Below are 19309 nucleotides of genomic sequence, written 5' to 3' on the forward strand. Positions count from 1 at the left end.
TCAAATGTAATAACAATATTTATATCGTCCACCTGGCTTTTAGAAAATAGGATCTTCATGAATTTTAACGCTTGATTTAGAAAAAAGTGCTAATATTATTAAATGTTTGGTAAAAAGGGATGAATGAAACCAGTGTTCATAATCGGTGATATCAATATCTACAGAAATGGTCACTGCTTTTACTTCTAAATGTTCGAACTTTAGTTGACTCCTGTTGATACAGTTATCGTCACACGAGATCACTGATCGACAGAAGTTAGAGATGCAGAAATCACATCTGATTAAAATTCTCTAAGAAACCAATAATCAAGTTACCTCCAAAAGCTTTCACTAAGGATTCACAAGAATTACATATCTGAATTACGACAAATAAATATTCAGCTTACAGATACGTGATCCAAATCGGGTTATTTCCCCGCAATTAAATTGAAACCATGAGCATATGTTGCTATAACTTCAAGTTTATACATCATAGTCAGGTTGACATCCCGAATCATGCATGACATTTGCCTCTTATGCATTTTACAAATCATAATCAGGTTGACATTTGCTCCTAAGCAGTTCCCACGACAGGAAGTCGATAATTCACCGTTGGGCACACGATAGAAGCGACACCGATTTATGTACAACCTTAAGACTAGCACTGCCTCCTTCCCAGAGAGACTGTCGCGCGGGGGCTATTGGGTGGGATCAAAGATCTGATAAAGATGACGTGATTCAATAAGTTGCGTGAGGCGAACTGAATTGCTTGAGTGAAGACTCCAGATAGGATGACCAAGTTAAATGAATTGGATGAGATACATGAAGATGTTGATATGACGAGAGAAGAGTAAGGAAGAGCAGTTTCGATTCGAGAAACGTGATAAATAACAGCAAATATTTGTAATGGCAGTATCTCTCGGTTAATTTAAATACCAAGTTTGTTAAATATTGTAACAAATCTTTTAACTGATGCGTGTGTCGCATATATGCTGGAGAGTTGGATTCAAGTCCGAACTAAACGCTGAACAGTTTACTTCCAATAACAGGTGCAGAATAGTAATCCAAAAAGCGTAGTAGAACAAAATTAGAGCTTTACAGAAGCTAATTTGATTTTATGAAAAAAGATACGAGCAATAGAATGTATCTGCCATAATAATAACAACGATTGGAATGAAGTTGGGGAATCTTTAGTAACACTGAATTTTTATCGAGAAAAATGCTTGCAGGAACGATGCAAATTTAGTATAAAAACAGAGTACAATTTGATTACAAAGATCAAGAAAACTGGCTTCAAAAAAGTATAGAGAGTAACAACTAGAGATGATGCTCATTATCAATTAAAAAATAAAAAAATAACTTGATGAGCGGGGTGAGATGAGATAGAATGAGATATACAAGCGGAGAAAAAGTGAAGTTTTAAATCGCGGCTGGAAAGAACATGTCGCTTTGGGAAGCAAGCTAGCCAATCCATGACATGGCCTGAACACCTATAGCGAATAGAGTTTGTACACTTACAAGCTAGCCGAGTTCTTCAAAGGATATCATCGGGTTCAGATAAGAGGAGAAATAGAAGAATTTAAAGTTCAAACCACTGACAAGGAATTCAGAAAAGTACGATCACGTTCGAAATATAAAACGGAAGAGAACCAAACAGAATTAGAGTCATATAGAGTATCACGGAGCAATGCAACGTTATTTTATTAAATTACACCTTCAATCGGGAAATGAAATTAACCTGGAACGTGATTAACTAATTAGAAATAATAACGTACAAATAAATAGTCAATAGCAGCACTTAGCCCGAAAAAATTCTAATCTTATAAACGAACAGAGAGGGTACTATCATTCGTTTTATAATTTGTAGAAAACTTTTTTCAATTGCATAGTACTGTGGCTTGAACTGCTTGTTGATATACGAATCTGGATCATATTCGAGACCAGATAGCGAGGAAATATACAAGAGAATACAAAAGAAAATCGACGATGATAACGAATACAAAATGAATGAGAAAAGAATAGCAAAGAAAATTGCAGAGTTGAGCTTGCGAGGATCGGGTTTGCAGCGCTGTTCGCGCACTACACTAACTACACACACCAATTAATTACGAATGCAACTCAAATAAAGTGACGACTGCAACGCAACAGTTTAGGCTAGAGAACTTACCAAGGAAGAACAACTTACGCTACGGTAATTACAATTGGATAGCGCCAATATAATGAATGCGATGAGTCACGGAATGGTCACAGCGTTGCACTCTCATCTTCAGTACGTACACCGCACCTGTACAATGCACACGTGGCTCTTGAACTTGAACATCTGACCAACGTGTCAATTCGTATGCACACCTTGACCAACGAGTCAATACGTCTGCAGACCTTGACCAACGCGTCAATACGTCGGCAGACCTTGACCAACGCGTCAATCAGAATGCACACCTTGACCAACTCAAGCAGTAAATAGACGTACGAGTTCCAAAGCCAAACTCTCACTTCAATTAAAAATCAAGTGCCCAAAAAAAACCATCATTCCAAGACACAAGTTAGGATGCATTGTTATCAGCAACGAGATGCTCAACATTCGTAACGATGTAATGTACGCGGTACTTTAGAGATGAGGTTAAAATTACCACTTGCTTCACGAGAGCAATACGAATACTGAAGATGTTATTAACATTTATTAATAACGTTCTTAACGTTTTGCGTACGCAGTTCGGTGCTACACTTGATAACAAACACTGCGACTCAAGCCATGTTGCGCTGACGTGACAAACTCTGCCCTCATGCTGACGTGACAAAGATCGCTCATGAAAATTCGGCTTCGCTTAGATGAATGTGATGCTTAGCGATCATTCAATGGATGAATGAGTGTTAACATGCAAAATAGGTGGAGGATGATCAAGAGATATTTCACAGCACCGCATTCAATTCAAGTCATTCAATATCGTCCTTCTTTCGTACGCCACTTCAACTTAGCACATACAACGCATGTAAAAAATAATATTACAAGTATGTGATACTCGGTACAAGAAATTGCAAACATTTTGTACAAAAATTAGACCGGCCGTACAGGCAGAAAATGTAAGTGTGGAGCAGGGTTGGATGATGGCAAGGTCTCGTTAACAGAGTTCTTCAACGTCGTTAAATCACGAAGAAATACTAGCGAAAACGTAGTTTCCCGCCTATTACCGGTATTATCAAGATTGCAGTAAAAAAATAAACATAAAATATTAAAACTCAAATGTTCAATATTTAGAGTCATCAGCCGAAAACCACTTTTCGGTTCCAAACATTCTAACGATCAACTATACTGAAGTCCAGTCAAGAAAGTGGCATCAAGTTACAAAAGTAACAATTAGTTGCATCAAGTTCAAGGCTAATCAACAAACAATTCGAGTTTCAATATTTCGGGAAACGTTTTCGTCAATCAAAAAGTTTTTCATGTAATGAATTTACAGGTTAAATTTCATGCTAGTTGAAAAATTTTAATCCATTAAAAACAGCAAGAGCCCAAGCAACAATATCGCGGAGTTACCAATATCAGTTTTTCGTGTAAAGTTTCGGGTCCTTATAACAAAGCTTAATTTCAACATAAAGAAATCAGATACTAAGAAGATAGGATCAAGTCAATCAAATTTCTGTCAGGCAACGTCTTCCCGAACTGACCTAAGAATTGATTGGTACCGTCAGCTGTGGTAAGATTGGCCCTTAATTATTACAGTGTCCAGAGTCAGAAAAAATTATCTGTGACCACTGTCCAGTGGCGTACTAAATTAGTCGATAACTCATCATTTGATGACACTACAGCACAGCAAAACTTTTTTTCTAACTTTGGGTCAATGTTACACTCAAGTGGCAATCTTACCCGAGCTGACGGTAGAAGAAATAGGTTCTCCAGCGCTTCAGAGGAAAGTTATCTTAATATTTGAAGAGATCTGGCAATTTTACGACAGATAAATTCAACTGATGAGGTGAGACAGGTATTTTCAGTGTAAATAACTAAATAGTAGTTAAGGAAAATCTTTCAAGCCATTCAAGAAACATTCGAAATGAGGGAATATATTTCATGTTCAACCCCAAGTACAGCAAATGTTTAAAATAGTCACGACTGTCCTCAAAGTAATTTTCGTGTAGCGTGATATTTTAGGTGACGTAACTCCAGATTCACAGCGAGGAAAATTGAAAAAAAACTAAGTTTAATAAAGTGAATTACGTTTACACTTGCACATAAACATGTATCGTAGCCAATGAATTCATAGTTCATTATATGATAAATTTATTTCGCCATTTTCAGCAGCTCCTGTAAACCATTTTAAAAAAAGTAGTTCCAACAAATTTACTTATGAGATTTGATTGCTCATGATCATTGCCAGGTATTAGTTATTGGATCTTGAAGTTTGAAAAAATCCATTTCAATTTTCGTGGGTTGCTTACTTCTTGCACAATCTAGTTCATGAATAATAAATATATTTATGAATTTAAAGGTATATGCGCATAGCTGAAATAACTAATTATCTGTAAAAAGAGGCGCTTATAGTTCGAAAATAGTAAGTATGAACAGTTTCTTGTCATTGTAAAGTATAGGACTGAATACCGAAATTCAATGTTTCTTTCACGCTGCAGAAATTTAATATGTGCCTTCAGATTTTAGAGAAGATTTCAACAGAACAATTAATCAAACCCGAGTCAAGTAATGAACGTCAAGACGAACAATAACAATTTCATTGAAGACGTCGATCAAAATTTCTACTACTGAGTCCATGTGGAGGGCACGCATAGTGATACACAATACAATGGGGCATTTTTGATGAATTCCCAGTAATTGTTTTTAAGTTCAGAGAGCAATGAACGAATGGGAATTAAAAAGAAATGGCAAAGTTTCATTCAGAATAGAAAAGCTAAAAAGGAAGAAACGCAATGGAAATATGCAAAAGAGAATGAGAACAGCATAAGGGTGCTAAAATAAATAACAAGTATTGAAGAAAGCCGAAATAATCAACAAAATACCGTCAATTAAACACAGAACAAACTGAAAATCTTTTTCTAAATAACGCCTGTTGCAGAATGACATATGGAGCATCCAAATAACGCCTGTTGCAGAATGACGTATGGAGCATCCAAATAACGGCTGTTGCAGAATGACGTATGGAGCATCCAAATAACGCCTGTTGCAGAATGACATATGGAGCATCCAAATAACGGCTGTTGCAGAATGACGTATGGAGCATCCAAATAACGGCTGTTGCAGAATGACGTATGGAGCATCCAAATAACGGCTGTTGCAGAATGACATATGGAGCATCCAAATAACGCCTGTTGCAGAATGACATATGGAGCGTCCAAATAACGCCTGTTGTAGAATGACGTATGGAGCATCCAAATAACGGCTGTTGCAGAATGACGTATGGAGCGTCCAAATAACGCCTGTTGCAGAACGATGTATGGAGCATCCAAATAACGCCCGATGCAGAATGTTCACAGCATTATAAAAATTAATGTTCAAGGTTGACGAATGTGCGTGCGTTTAACTAACGGCGGTTGAAGGGCAACGAATGAGCGTCCAATATGACTGTTGAAGGGCTACCATTTGATGATCTCAGGTGAAAAAAAGACGGGAGCCATGCGGACGATAACGAAGTGTGAGTGATGCGATGCAAGGGCTACGTTTAGGTGACATAACTCCATGGAACATTACCCGTCTTCCTTGGGAGGTGTGAACCATCCTGTGGACAAGCTTGAAGTTAATGCAGCACATATTTCAATGAAAATATCACATTTTCTAGTACGCAAATTCTGTATACCTACTCCAATTACTTAATAACATTCTAATATTTGAATACATACTCTAATATTCTATATACTTACTCTAATTACATAACATTCGAATATTCTAATATTCTATATACATACCATTCTTTTCATGGATCTGTACTAGAGATTTAAAGGATTGCTGTGCCCTTGCCAGGCTGTATTGGCCCTGGAAAAAAATTGAAAAGGATTACGCTGATATCATGATTTAGTGATGATGGATGTTATCAAATCTGTATATTTTTCATTATGTGTGCATCTGATATATAAAGGTAATTAAACGTTAGTAACAAATCTATAGAAGAAATTTGTCCATACCAAGTGTACTCAGAGTGTCACCAAATACCGGTAGAGTTGAAACCAAGGCATCATTCGTCAGGCTTTACTAGCGGAGAACGAAATTTACAATTGCTTTCCAGCTACCCGTTTGCAACAAATTTCATTTTCAACCCTCTACCGCGCGACATGATTAACCGGAGCAATATTTTCCCAAGCCTACTTCCCAAAAAGGATACGTTCTAGTGAGCGCAAAATGACTTGCACTGATGGTTGCCGCCACGTACGACAACTTTAAAATGTTCTCTGTTGCGTACTAACGTAATCAGGTTGCTACACTCAATAGTTTACGTATAATTTAGGTTGAAAGTTATGTTCCCGGAGAGTGACATACGGCGGTGGAGGGTTAAAATGTTCTCTGTTGCGTGCGAAAGTCATCAGGTTGCTACACTCAATAGCTATCGTATAATTTAGGTTGAAATTCATGTTCTTGGAGAGTGACATACGGCGGTAGAGGGTTAATGTTGTTAGCGCCGGCTGAATTAGCAACAAGACTCGCTTCCTTTCTACGTACACAGCTTGACGTTGTCCACACACATGCGTCTTACCTTGCCTACTTTGTTAGCACCAAATTGTATCCTGGCTTTCCCTTTAACGAGCGTAGCCGCGATCTGCATGATGACAGCCTCGATGGTATACGCAGAACTCCAGCCCTGCTTCGTGAGCAGCTCCATACAAATGGCGCCGCCCACCAGCACGTAGCCACCCGAGATTACTGGGGCCACGACGCGCACGAACGGAGGCTCGAACGGGAATAACTCCTGACCAAGGAAGACAATGAATGGTTTGAACCGTTTGATCAACAAAAATCCGATAAAATAATGTACGCATTATTTTTATTATATTCAGTGATGGGCATAGTCCGCTATTCTGCTAACCGCTAATTAGCAATGCTAACTTTTTCGTTAGCCTATGTGGCACACTGAATGCTGATTATGATTATATACTGGTTAAGGAAAAAATTAACTTTGCTAATTAGTGGATTAGCGGAGTGTGCTCACCACTGATTATATTAAATATATATTATTAATTGACAACTAGCCATTTTACAAGGAATTTTTTCAATTCGACATCGACATGTACTCGTCCTGGAAATTTCTATTCAAAATATTTGTAATTTGTTTTAGGATAGGCCAATTGGAAAAATGGGTGGAACCTTACCCTGAAAACATACCAAAGTAAGACAACAGAACCTCACCATAATGATGGTTTCATCTCACCATATCAATGATAATAATGAGGACCCTTACCTTAAAATGAAAATTGAAGAGGATATGATCGAGGCCTTCTTTTTCTTTAAGCTGCACCATATCATTGTAGAGAGGCGAGTCTGAATCAACAACTTGCAGCTTCACGTTCCACTCGTAGAGGCTATCGTTGATGAGATCTACGCTGTACACGCCTGCACAAAGCGTTTGCTTCTTAATGCTCAAGTTCTAAGTCTATAAAATGATTGATAGCTCAACCTAACCTATAAATGACAAACCTCTCTGACTTTCAAGGAGGCCAAATTGTTGGTGCCCGTATGGCAGGTGCTAGTGTGACAGAAACTTCCCAAATGCTTGACGTTTCTATATAGAAGTACTGCATGTCTCAAAAGTAATGACTGCTTTTGAATAAAAAGGAAAAACATCTTCAGCAAAGCGCAGGTCTGGCCCAAAGTCAAAGTTGTCTGAGAGAGACCGTCGGTACCTAAATCGAATTGTGAGGAACAATCGAAAGACCACGGCTGTTAAAATTACTGCAGACCTCAACGAACACCTACAGAACACTGTTTCCTTAAAGACTGTCCGCTCCAGAATTGTAAAAAGACAGTCCGCTCCGAGCAGTAGAAAGATGTGATTTTCTCTGACAAATCATCATTTACTTTATTTCCAACCTCTGGCCGAGTTTACGTTTGAATACAGCCAAAAGAGTCATTTAATCCCGACTGCCTCCTCCCAACCATAAAACATGACGGGGGATCTGTGATGATCTGGGGGCCTATTTCTTGGAAATCCGGGAGACCTATGATTCATCTTAATGGAATAATTAACTATTAGGAATTAATTAATTAATTAACTATTTAGGAATTTTGGAGGACCAAGCTCATCAAATGGTCCAAGCACTGTTTTCGGAGGGGAACGCCATCTTTCAATATGATAATGCCCTGATCCATACAGCTGAAAATTGTTTAAAAAAAATGGCACGAGGAACATTCTAGTGAAGTTGAACATCTAATTTGGCCACCACAATCGCCAGACCTGAATATTATCGAGCATTTATGGTCGATTTGAGAGATGCGAGCCAGAAATTGATTCCCACCACCATCGTCTTTAGGGAGGGAGAGCTGGAAGGAGTTTTAACTGAAGAATGGGTTAAAAATCCTTTGGGAACAATTCACAATTTGTATGAATCAATACTTCGTAGAATTGAGACTGTAATTGCCGCAAAGGTGGACCTACACCAAACTAAAATATATTTTGCGGATTTCTCAGGCGTTTCCCTTACGTTGTCTAACACCAGTACATTATTCTGAAATGCTAAGAACAAATGTAGAAGGCATCAGCTGTAAATTTCCACTGTTAATTAGCTACCTATTCTGCTGTTTCCATCATCTGTTAATTATTGACACTTGCAAGAGATCGATTCATAAAATGAATTAATTATGAATGTCATGCACCAGCTTTAGAAGAGTCGGTCTTATAAATGTCCCCTCTTTTTGATACTTATGAATCACTCATGTATGCCACGCACCTGCTTTGAATGCATCACTCTTATAAATGTCCCACTTTATTGATACCTGCAAGAGCCTCATTCATAAAATGAATCACTCGTGAATGATAGACACTTGCTTCGCCCCCTCTTTTTGATACTTGCAGAGTATAAATAATTCATTTATACTCTGGAGTATATTACCACGTACCTGCTTTGAAGGCGTCACTCTTATAAATGTCCCTGAGTTCCTTCATGAGGCGGTCGGTGGCCTGGACAGTGCCAGAGATGGAGCCCCTGAGGTAGTCTTGCCGCTGGTTCGCCTTCAACCGCACTAAAGTCGCCAGGTTCGTGGGATCTATTCCATCATCTTTTTGCAGGTTAGGACTGTTTGTAGTGTCGTCCATGTCGAGCTGAATATCTTCTTCCATGTCTTCCTCTTCTTCCTCCATCTCCGAGTCTTCATAGTCTTCCATCGGCGGCTGCAGAGAATCAAGGTTAGAGTACGAAATAATATTTAGTCATAAAACTAATGAATAAATATCACCAACGAATGAATATATCACCAATGAATAAATATATCACCAACTAATAAATATTTCAAGAACAGAATTATGTCACAAAAGTGAAAGGTTGATTTAACATATACATGTAAAAAAATAAGTTGATGAAGGAGTCACATTGATTTTTCCCCAAGATGACAAATAGAAATGAGAAATGCTAACCCAAGTGGAAAATACCTTAAAAAAGAAATTATTCCAAGAAAATAGATGCCTGATAAAAACAAAATATGTTGACATAAAAAAATGACATTGAAAAAATATTTAATTGCAATTGAGAAGTGTAACAGGATGTATGTAAGAAGAATAATAACACATGAAAATATAAGATTCACTATGCGACAGACGCCATACAAGAGAAACTATATCAGATGACACTCGTGTCAAAAATGATCGTGCTTAAAAAGTTTATGTTTAACAGTGAGAAAAATGAGAGAGTCCAAAATGATCGTGGTTAAGAAGAAATTTATGTCTAACAGTGAGAAACATGAGAGTCAAAAATGATCGTGGTTAAGAAGTTTTATGTTCAACAGGAGAAATATGAGAGTCAAAAATGATCGCGGTTAAGTAGAAGTTTATGTTTAACAGTAGGAAACATGAGAGTCCAAAAGGATTGTGGTTAAGAAGAAATTCATGTTTAACAGTCAGAAACATGCGAGTCAAAAATGATCGTGGTTAAGAAGTTTATGTTTAGCAGTAGGAAACATGAGAGAGAGTCCAAAATGATCATGGTTAAGAAAGAAGTTTATGTTTAACCGTGGGAAACATGGGAGAGTCAAAAATGATCGTGGTTAACAAGTAGTTAGTTTATGTTTAACAGTAGGAAACATGAGAGAGCATCAAAAATGATCGTGTTTAAGAAGAAGTTTAAGTTTAACAGTGAGAAACATGAGAGAGCGTCAAAAATGATCATGGTTAAGACAAAAGTTTAAGTTTAACAGTAGGAAGCATGAGAGAGAGTCAAAAATAATGGTGGTTAAAAGAAATTTATGTTCAACAGGAGAAACATGAGAGTCAATAATGATAGTGGTTAAGAAAAAGTTAATGTTTAACAGTGAGAAATATGAGAGAGAGAGTAAAAAATTATCATGGTTAAGAAGAAGTTCATGTTTAACAGTAAGAAACATGGGAGAGCAACTGACATGTTTGGAGTCGGGTGCGACTGATCCAGCGGAGGGAGAGGGAGGCGGTAGGGCATTGAAGCTCAGTTTCTGCTCCAGATCAGGAGGATCGTGCATACCAAATGACGAACACAGTTCCTGTAATAACAACTTGACCTGCTGCACCACCTGCAATGTGACACGAGCATTACCTTCAGTAATAATAATTGTACTGGCTGCATTACGTGTAGTTTGATACAGGCTTTAAATCCTGTAATAACAACATGAACCACTGCACCACCTGCAACATCAACCACGCATTAAATCCTGCAATAAAAACTTGACATCATCATAAAAAAGTCGGTAATTTCAGAATAATATTTCCTCTAAAGCCATCATAAATATGCTGAAAATCATTTGTATAGAACCAAATAAATTACTCAAGTTTTTTATGTGCATGTAATTTTCTTTTTATCTATACTTATAATACTTGCCACTAATATATATATATATATATATATCAATTGCACAGAAGCAGCAAGCAGCTTCAACATGTAATTGAAAAAATAAATAATGCAAGTAATTTCATAGGTTTAGAAACTTTGTAGGACGTTGGTCATTTGACTATATTATTTATCCCTAGAAGGTACTGTCAACTGGGGTGACTTCGGCCACTAGGGGAGACTTCAGCCACCACTAAAACAGAAACAAGTGGCAGCAAAACAAAAAAATAAACGTTGGCCAAAGTCAACCCAGTCATTTTGGCCAACGTTTATTATTTTATTTTGCTGCCATTTTTCCTGTTGTAGTGGTGGTAAAAGTCACCCCCAGTGGCCAAAGTCATCCCAGTTGACGGTACACATATAAATCAGTAGTAAATAACAAATAGTTACATTATGAATAATGGGTCTTCACTTGGTAGATTGATATCAGCAATTTATTTCATTATTTTCATTTGGTAACATGGTACAGGTTTGGGTGTGGATGTAAAATGAGTAATTTTTTTTCATTCACTACTTGCAGAGAGTCCAAAATAATTAATTCGACTAGTGAAACTCACAGTAACTCTAATTGCATATTTTAATAAACCACAGGCGTTTGAATGGATTTCAATCCATGATTTCAATGCATCATGGATTTTCAATGCATGAACATCTTTTTGAAATAATGATCAAGTTTTTTATTTAAATAATGATTCTAAAATTTTTGGGCATTTTAATAAAAAATCTGGAATTAGTCTTAGCATAAGTACTAACCATGGTGGCATGGTGCAAAGATTAAAAACAAATAATCATATTTTTCTACATAATAATAATTCTAATTAATCATAAAAAATGACATCTAAGCCGTTACAAAATATTTCTCAGTGAACATGTCATTGAGGCATCACATAGCTTGCTTTGATTATTATCTTTATATGTATTATTGATTACATGTACTGATGCATATAATCAATTTATATACCTAATCTTAATATCTTAATATGATTATATGCGTTATTATAATTGCACAAGCTTTGAATGTTCTATCAAAGGCCATGCATACAGAAATGAATGTTCTAGGCAGCATACTGAAATAATTAATGTAGTTGGAAACTGAAGCAGTTCAGTTGAAAAGCAAAAGATGAAGAAATGCTTCACTGTATCTCATTGCTTACCTACCTAAAACAATTGACCTTTCAAGTAATTCTCGGCTGCTGTAAATGAGGTCAAAAATAAGGGGGAAGAAGATGTTGACTAGTACAGGCAAAAGACAGAAATAGATTGTCTTGTATTTGTTTTGTTTAGTGGATATTTTTAGGTTAAAAACTGAGGAAAGCATAGAGATTACCAGGGTAACATTCTTGCATTGTAATCTCCAGGGAACTAGTGAGAAGATGGGTAGAACTCTGGAGCTGGAATTCCATTGGAGTGCAATATATATTACAAAAAACTAGGTAACAAGCTATAACCAAGCTAGAAAACAAACCAAGAATGAAGTTGCTTCATATCTGGAATAGAGTCAGCATTATGGGCATAATGCACATCATCATCTCTACAGGCACCAAGCTATTATATAGAATGTGCCTTTAAATTGGTTCTAAACCAATATCTTATCTGCCATTTTGACTTAAAACCTACCAAATCTTAGGAGGTGAAAATTCTCCTAAAAAATGGAGGTTCTCATATAATGGATAGTTATACCACACTGTCTAAGCCATTCCATCACAAAGTGGTAGCAAGGGCATGTATTATTATCATACACACTATCTAGTTGGCCTTGAGACCTAACATATAAAGAAAACTCCCATATTACATACAAGCAATGTTTCTATTGTAATATGCCATCTCTACAAGTGCTTATCACACTAGAAAACCATTCTGATTGTACTGATGTATAATAATTCTTAATGAACTCTAGATTGTGATTATACATAATAATTCTCAATAATGTCACTCGTTATATTTCAAGCCCATATATTTTTTAAGAGGCCTAGTTTAAATTAAGCCTTTAGCTCTTACCCAGTTGAATTTGTAAAAAGATAAGTTTTACCATTTAGGTTTTTCTGTAATTATGACTGTACTAATTAGGTAGTACCAATTTACCTGTGTTATAGAATTTTTGAACTGACAATGGAGCTGGACTCCAAATTGTTTTCTTTAAAGATGGTCAGTATAAATTTTTTGCAGAATTATTTGCTTCTAACTTTAATAATTCTTATCCAACTCCAGCATCCCATCTTGCTTATCACTGCATGTAGTGTATAATTGAAAAAAATAAGCTGGCATCAAGTTCAATTCACTATCAAGATTAAATATATTATTATTTTATTCTTTCAATATTAAACAACATTTCTAATTAGCACTGGTAAATTGAAAATCAGGGTACCGTAAAATGGGGTAACTTAGACCGGCGGGGTAACTTAGACCACTTTCCTTTTTTTTACAAAAACCCCCAGAACTCAGAAACTATTTGACATAGAAAATTTCTGTCAATGGGCATTAAAGGCCTAATACTGAGGCTACATAATACAATAGAAAGATTTAAAAAGTTTGCATATCTAATAGGTTAAAAAATTAAAAGCAGGAGCCAGCAATTTATGGTGAGTGAAGCTAGAGTATAGACCTGTATTTTGCACGTTTCAATTCAAGTTTAATTTAGCTAGTAAGAAAATGGCATCATTTATAAGAAAAAAAGTGGTCTAAGTTACCCCATTTTACGGTACCAATGGAAATTTTTATAAATAAGAATGTTGCTGATACCCTGATTTATGGTACCCAGATTTACTTACAATTCACCAGTGCAAATTAAAAATATTTTTTGATATATTGAAAAAACTTGAAAAAAATGTCAACAAAACAAATTCTCTGGTCTTCAATGAAACCTGCTTAAAGGAACAAATTCTGCCAACCTATACTTAGTATACTTATACTATGCATATATAAAATATGCAAGTGTGACTGAAAACCAGAGCAACCGTTTTGTTAACAATCTTCTAATATGTTTTTTCAACAAGTGGATATCAACCTGTATCCACAATACCCTTACCACAATACCCTTGAAAAGCTCAATTTCAAGTGTTGCAAAACCCTTCACCCGCTTCATAATGAATATTGTATATTTGAAACATTGCATTCCAGTAAAATGTCATTTGGTAACCTGTTTTTTTTTTATCTCCCAGAGCCAGAAAAAAAATTTGTTCAACTAATTGAAAAACTAATCAGATTGTTAATAAGAAACATGCTCTGGTATTCTATCACATTTGCATAAAAAAGGGGGCTTCTCACAAGTTACATCACTATATATATATTTTATTTAATATATTAATAGAATAATTTAGTACCCACATGATTATCCCGTCCTGTGGTGTTGCTCAGTCTTTCTATAGAATTTGTGATGATGGCATCTTCTGTCTCAGAAAACCAGACGGGAGGAGAGTGTGGGTAGGTCTCCTGTAACATAAATTCTTCATTGGTCACAATTGGCAAAGGGTATATAATATACAAGCAGAGGTATAAATAGAGAAAAGTTAGGTGGAGATTTTATTGGCACGGGAAGAAATGGACCAATATCAATGAAATTTTAGTTCCTGTTAAAGTAACTATCATACATTTATTAACTGGCCCCACCAATGGAATATAGTGATATGTCCTCAATATTAACACCATTTTTTTTTATTTCATTTGAAGTCTACTGCATAGTTTTTAGGCCAAGATATTCAAATTTTAAGTAATAAAAACTCATAACATAAATGAAACTTCCAAACTGAGAGAATAAATTATTTCATTTGAGTGTGGTACTGTTTGCTTGCATGTATAGTCTTCTCAATTATATATAACAATTCTCAATTATATGTAATTGAGACATCAGCAAATAGAATTATTATAAAGGAGCTCATTTCCCAGATGCAAGCATACTAAGGAAAACTTCAATAACATTTTTAACTAGCAAACCTTTCATTTGACATGTTTTGAAGGAGCTGGGAAATTAGAAATGACTCAAATACTTCATATAACAACTACTCTTATCTCAAGTGGGACAGCTTTAAATTACTCCCACAAGTAGCAAAATGTACGTACATTAAATTTACTTTTGTTTCCATATTGGCAAGGCTTAAAAATTAACAAAAAAAATACAATTCAGCATCTAAGTTTATAACAATTATCAAAATGTGATTCTTTATTGTTTTTTATATGCATTTTTAAATAGTTTCTTATGTCTCATACATATTCAATTTCAAAATTGACAGATGAAGGAACTTGCAAACAATAGTTATTTTCAATTTCATCAATTTTTCATTATACCTAAAATGCTTAAAAACTTTTTTCAATTTCTAATAAATCTTATATATACGGCATGTCTTCACTATTATTAATTATTCAAAGAAGTAAGTCATCACTAAATTAGAAAAGTACTTATAAAGCAATATGGTGGTATTCCAATAACAGTCAGCAATCTTGCTTAAAATATAATCAGTAATAATTATTGTACATATATGTATATACATTTCCATGTATTTTAAGATAATAAATTTTCAATATTTATAGCAATAAAATAGTTTCAATATGCTTAATTTAGCATGAACTAACCAGCAATTTTGAAAGGATGTCAATTTAAGGTTTAGATGGCTTGAGAAAAACTGATAAGATATAACATCTTGACCTTAATAGATATTAATGATCTTAAATATCTTATAAATATTAAACATTTTAGATTTTTGCTTCAACCTGCACCATGTACAATTTTCATATATTACCATTCTAGGATTCTAACCTGGTCAGACTGGTCCTATATTGTAATTGACAAACTGGTCTTTCAATATTAAAAATCTATTGGTATTTGGTGGTTTCAATGAACTTGACTGACTACAATAATCAGTTAGCAATTGTTGAAAATCATATAATAAAATATGGGATAGGAGATGAAGGTTGAATTTTACAATTGTGCTATATATATGTGTTCAACAGGTCAACAGATGCACACATCATATAGGATCAGAAGATGAGAAGACCTTAAACTTAAAGTAAACCTTTTTTTATACCTTATAGGTAAGTTATCTTTGATTTGAAAGTTAATAGTCTACACTAAATATCTTTCAAAGAGGCAAGTGAGTTATTAAAACTTGTGGATCACATAGAAAATAAGAATGATCATTCATAGATTTAGGTAGGTACTAAAAAAAATTCAAAGCTGGATTACCTCAATTTTCTGATTGCTTTGAATTAAAGTTACCAAAAATGTCAATAATATACATTTAAATATTACTTTTTAAAGACAACACTTCTAAAGAATCCAGTGTCTCCAATGATAAAGATATATAATGAATTTCTCATTTTATTTTTGAATATTAAAAAAATTAGTTTTCCAATTTCTTCTAATTTATAATTTTTTTAAATAATTTATTCTGTCAATTGATTCATGCATTGCCTCCGACTTCACACAGGTGTGCAAAATTTCAGATCAATCAGGACAGGTAAAAGTGTGTCAAATATCAGTTATGAGATTTGCAGCTGACAAAAATATTTTTTTTTTCATTTTTTAATATTGAAAAAAAAATTAAATCATTTATTTTGTCATTTGATTCTTGCATTTTCTCCAACATTACACAAGTGTGCAAAATTTCAGATCAATAGGATAAGAAGAAGTGTGTTAAATTTTGATTATAAGATATGTAGCAGACACACAAACAAACAAGAAGTGAAGTTAAAGAGAAGTGTTGTAAAAATGAAGATTTGATTGTTAAATTCAAGTCTACTTGTTTGAAAAATGTTTTTATAATTACTTGCAATGCAGCAATGCATACCTAACTGTGCATGAAATGAACTAAAAATCAACCAAATAAAAAATGAGATAAAAGTACCACTGAACCTACCACATGAATGAACAATAGAAGGAAAATTCAGAGTTTCAGACTACATCAGTACATGAGACTGAGTTGAGTGAAGATTGATGAGCGACTAGCCTAGCAGGCTAGCAGTCTAGACTCTAAGTCTAGTGATGAAGTCAAGTTTAGTAGGTAGTTCATGTTTAGTTTAGTAGTTCATGCCAATGGCAACATAAAATTTCACCATTGCCTTTTATACATTCAACCCAATATTAAGATAATCAATGTTTTTAAATGATACGTCATTTATAGGCCTAATGCTTTTTCGTTTTGGCATCTCACATCATTTTCAAAAGATAAACAAAGGCTCAAAGGGAAGAGAAGGCTTCTACATCGACCTTGAGCTAATTCTCCTTTAGCGCACATTCGCTGGTAAAAATAAGTAGAGTCGAAGCAATCATAACCGATGGAAAAAATTCAACACTTACCGTAATATTTGCGTGGATATCATACTTTTTGCCACATTTGGAAACAAATCGACATGTAAGTTCATCAACACTTGCAGCTACGACTTGAAAAAGCTGATCTGACTTTGGGAAAGCATTCTCCAGTACTCTGATTTCTTGTTTCAAAGTTGTTAAACAAGCCATAATGCTTTGTCCAATTATTCATAAGAACATTAGAAAATGCTTTCCAATATTTGCAAAGAATATCAAAGGGCTTTTGCCATTCAATCGAATCGAAGAACACACTTGATCGCAGAAAATGGCGACCAGAGCTTACGCAGGGAACTCAGCAGAAGAGCTCAGCTTATGATTCTACCACAACATATCGTTCAGAGACAAGTGTTGTTGATAGTGAAAAAACCCAATACTTTCTAATTTTCAGTAATTGAGATTATAGTCTTTACTAAATTAGAGATAAGGAATACAAGCAGAGGGGATATGTCCCAAAAATACGAATTTAGCCTTAAAATTTCCAAAAGCCGAACTTCTGACGCAAGGTCCATGAACTAAGATATTAGACATATGAACGAACATTATTGAATATTGAACATATGTTCCGTGCAAGTCAGCCGAAAGATGTCGCTAGTTGGAAAATGTGGGACATTTAAATTTCTATTTAATCTATTTAGAATTGACTAGTTTGCCACTGATGTCATATTTTAAAACAACAACACTTACTATTCAAATCCTTTTGATAAATACGAAAACTGACAGTTCAGTCTTTGAAATTCATTATCTAAATTCAAGGAGATGGCCATAATGACATTTTGATATAAAAAACGTACAAAAAATCAATACGAAATACACAAAATCACTTTCAAAGTAAACGCACTCTTTTTTAATGATGATACTTTGAACTGATTTGCAATATATAATTTACAATAATTGTGGAAATTTACATGTTCAGCCTCTAGCCCTAGGTAGTACACCACCTCAACTTGTGCAAACACATTATTCCTAACCGATAGCACTAATTATTCTAGTAAAACTATTACTGCTAAAAAGTTATCTCAAAGATAATAAGTATCTTTGTTTGCTATGAGTTTGTGACTTTGTGTCGACAAGTTAGTATATTTAACAGGGTGGCCCAGTGGTTACAGTTCAGAGTACCAAGATTGGAGCAGAGAGGCGCGGCTTCGCTGCCAGCTCTGTGCGCCAGTTTCTGGTCAGCATCGGCGAGGAGGCCGGGCGGTTAAGCGCAGCAGAATTGTAGCAGTGAGTTGCGAGTTCGAGGCCGCAACAAGCTATGAATGTTCTGCGATGTTAAGAATCAGCGACAGGCCTACTAATCTCAGAAACTCTATTATCATTTATCACTATCCAGATTTGTAAACATAACTCAAACATGGAAAGATGACCTTTAAAACTGAGTTGACATCTTCACCTGCTACGACAGTAAACTCCAAGTTTTCGCTTGCGGGATTCAATGACACGTAAGACTTTTTGTGGAAATAGTCTTGCATATCTGGAAAGATTTTTTTAATAACTATATGGGTTACTTGTGCAGCAGAAAATCTGAATGAATGTGAATTCTTCGATTAATTATCGGCAATGTGGATATTTTGTAAACAAAAATGTCCGCCTATACACAGTTTTGACTTGTAAACTGACAATAAATTCAGTATAATGGTTCTTAACGTGCTTAGAAAAATAATTATTCGGATACAAAGATCTACATTTTCCGAATTCTCCCAAGTATACTCGAGGCTAATGAGAGTTCAGGATAAAATATAATTTATTAAAAGATGCCGGACGCTTGAAGGAATTAAGCTAAAGGTGTCGATGACAGCAACGCTACGACCACAAACAAAAGAAACGCACATTAGACACACAAAGTTACGAAAGCATATTGCCATGCGCAGCGGCTACCTTATTTGGGAAGATAAATTTCAATTACACTATTTAAATAACGTATTACTAACGAGTGATAACACTTGAAAAACGGAGGAAATTATTTCTGAAAAATTAAGAGACCGGGGAGTGAATGGCAGCGAACAGATATGGTATCGTCGTCTATAGCGA

General features: G+C 35.2%; 1 protein-coding gene across 2 annotated transcripts; it reads right to left on the reverse strand.

The window, feature by feature from the left end:
• Window positions 1-135: 135 nt before the first annotated feature.
• Window positions 136-17634, reverse strand: LOC108677539 (ubiquitin-conjugating enzyme E2 Q2). 2 transcript variants are annotated; one of them, XR_001931267.2, is made up of 9 exons: window positions 17270-17634; window positions 14305-14409; window positions 10520-10666; window positions 9029-9299; window positions 7374-7525; window positions 6672-6884; window positions 5890-5956; window positions 2419-5702; window positions 136-2328 (listed from the first exon to the last, which is right to left on the reverse strand). XR_001931267.2 is itself a non-coding variant. In XM_018165768.2 (8 exons), exons 1-8 carry the CDS (start codon window positions 17429-17431, stop codon window positions 5671-5673), a joined length of 1149 nt encoding a protein of 382 aa, XP_018021257.1. In that variant the 5' UTR covers window positions 17432-17634; the 3' UTR covers window positions 136-5670. The 2 variants fall into 2 exon arrangements, 1 of the variants encoding a protein (XP_018021257.1); XM_018165768.2 differs by having other exon boundaries at window positions 136-5702.
• Window positions 17635-19309: the final 1675 nt, after the last annotated feature.

This window comes from Hyalella azteca, unplaced genomic scaffold, assembly GCF_000764305.2.
Source record: "Hyalella azteca isolate HAZT.00-mixed unplaced genomic scaffold, Hazt_2.0.2 contig3075, whole genome shotgun sequence".
Lineage (NCBI taxonomy): Eukaryota > Metazoa > Arthropoda > Malacostraca > Amphipoda > Hyalellidae > Hyalella > Hyalella azteca.

Bases quoted from the DNA above. Each gene is read 5' to 3' on its own strand.
- LOC108677539 (XM_018165768.2), bottom strand. From the start codon at position 17,431: ATGGCTTGTTTAACAACTTTGAAACAAGAAATCAGAGTACTGGAGAAT. The intron at 7,526-9,028 runs GTACGTGGTAAT...CGCTTTGTGCAG, and splicing joins GAGTGACGCCTTCAAAGCAG to GCGTGTACAGCGTAGATCTC. The intron at 5,957-6,671 runs GTAAGACGCATG...ATTTTTTTCCAG, and splicing joins GTGCTAACAAAGTAGGCAAG to GGCCAATACAGCCTGGCAAG.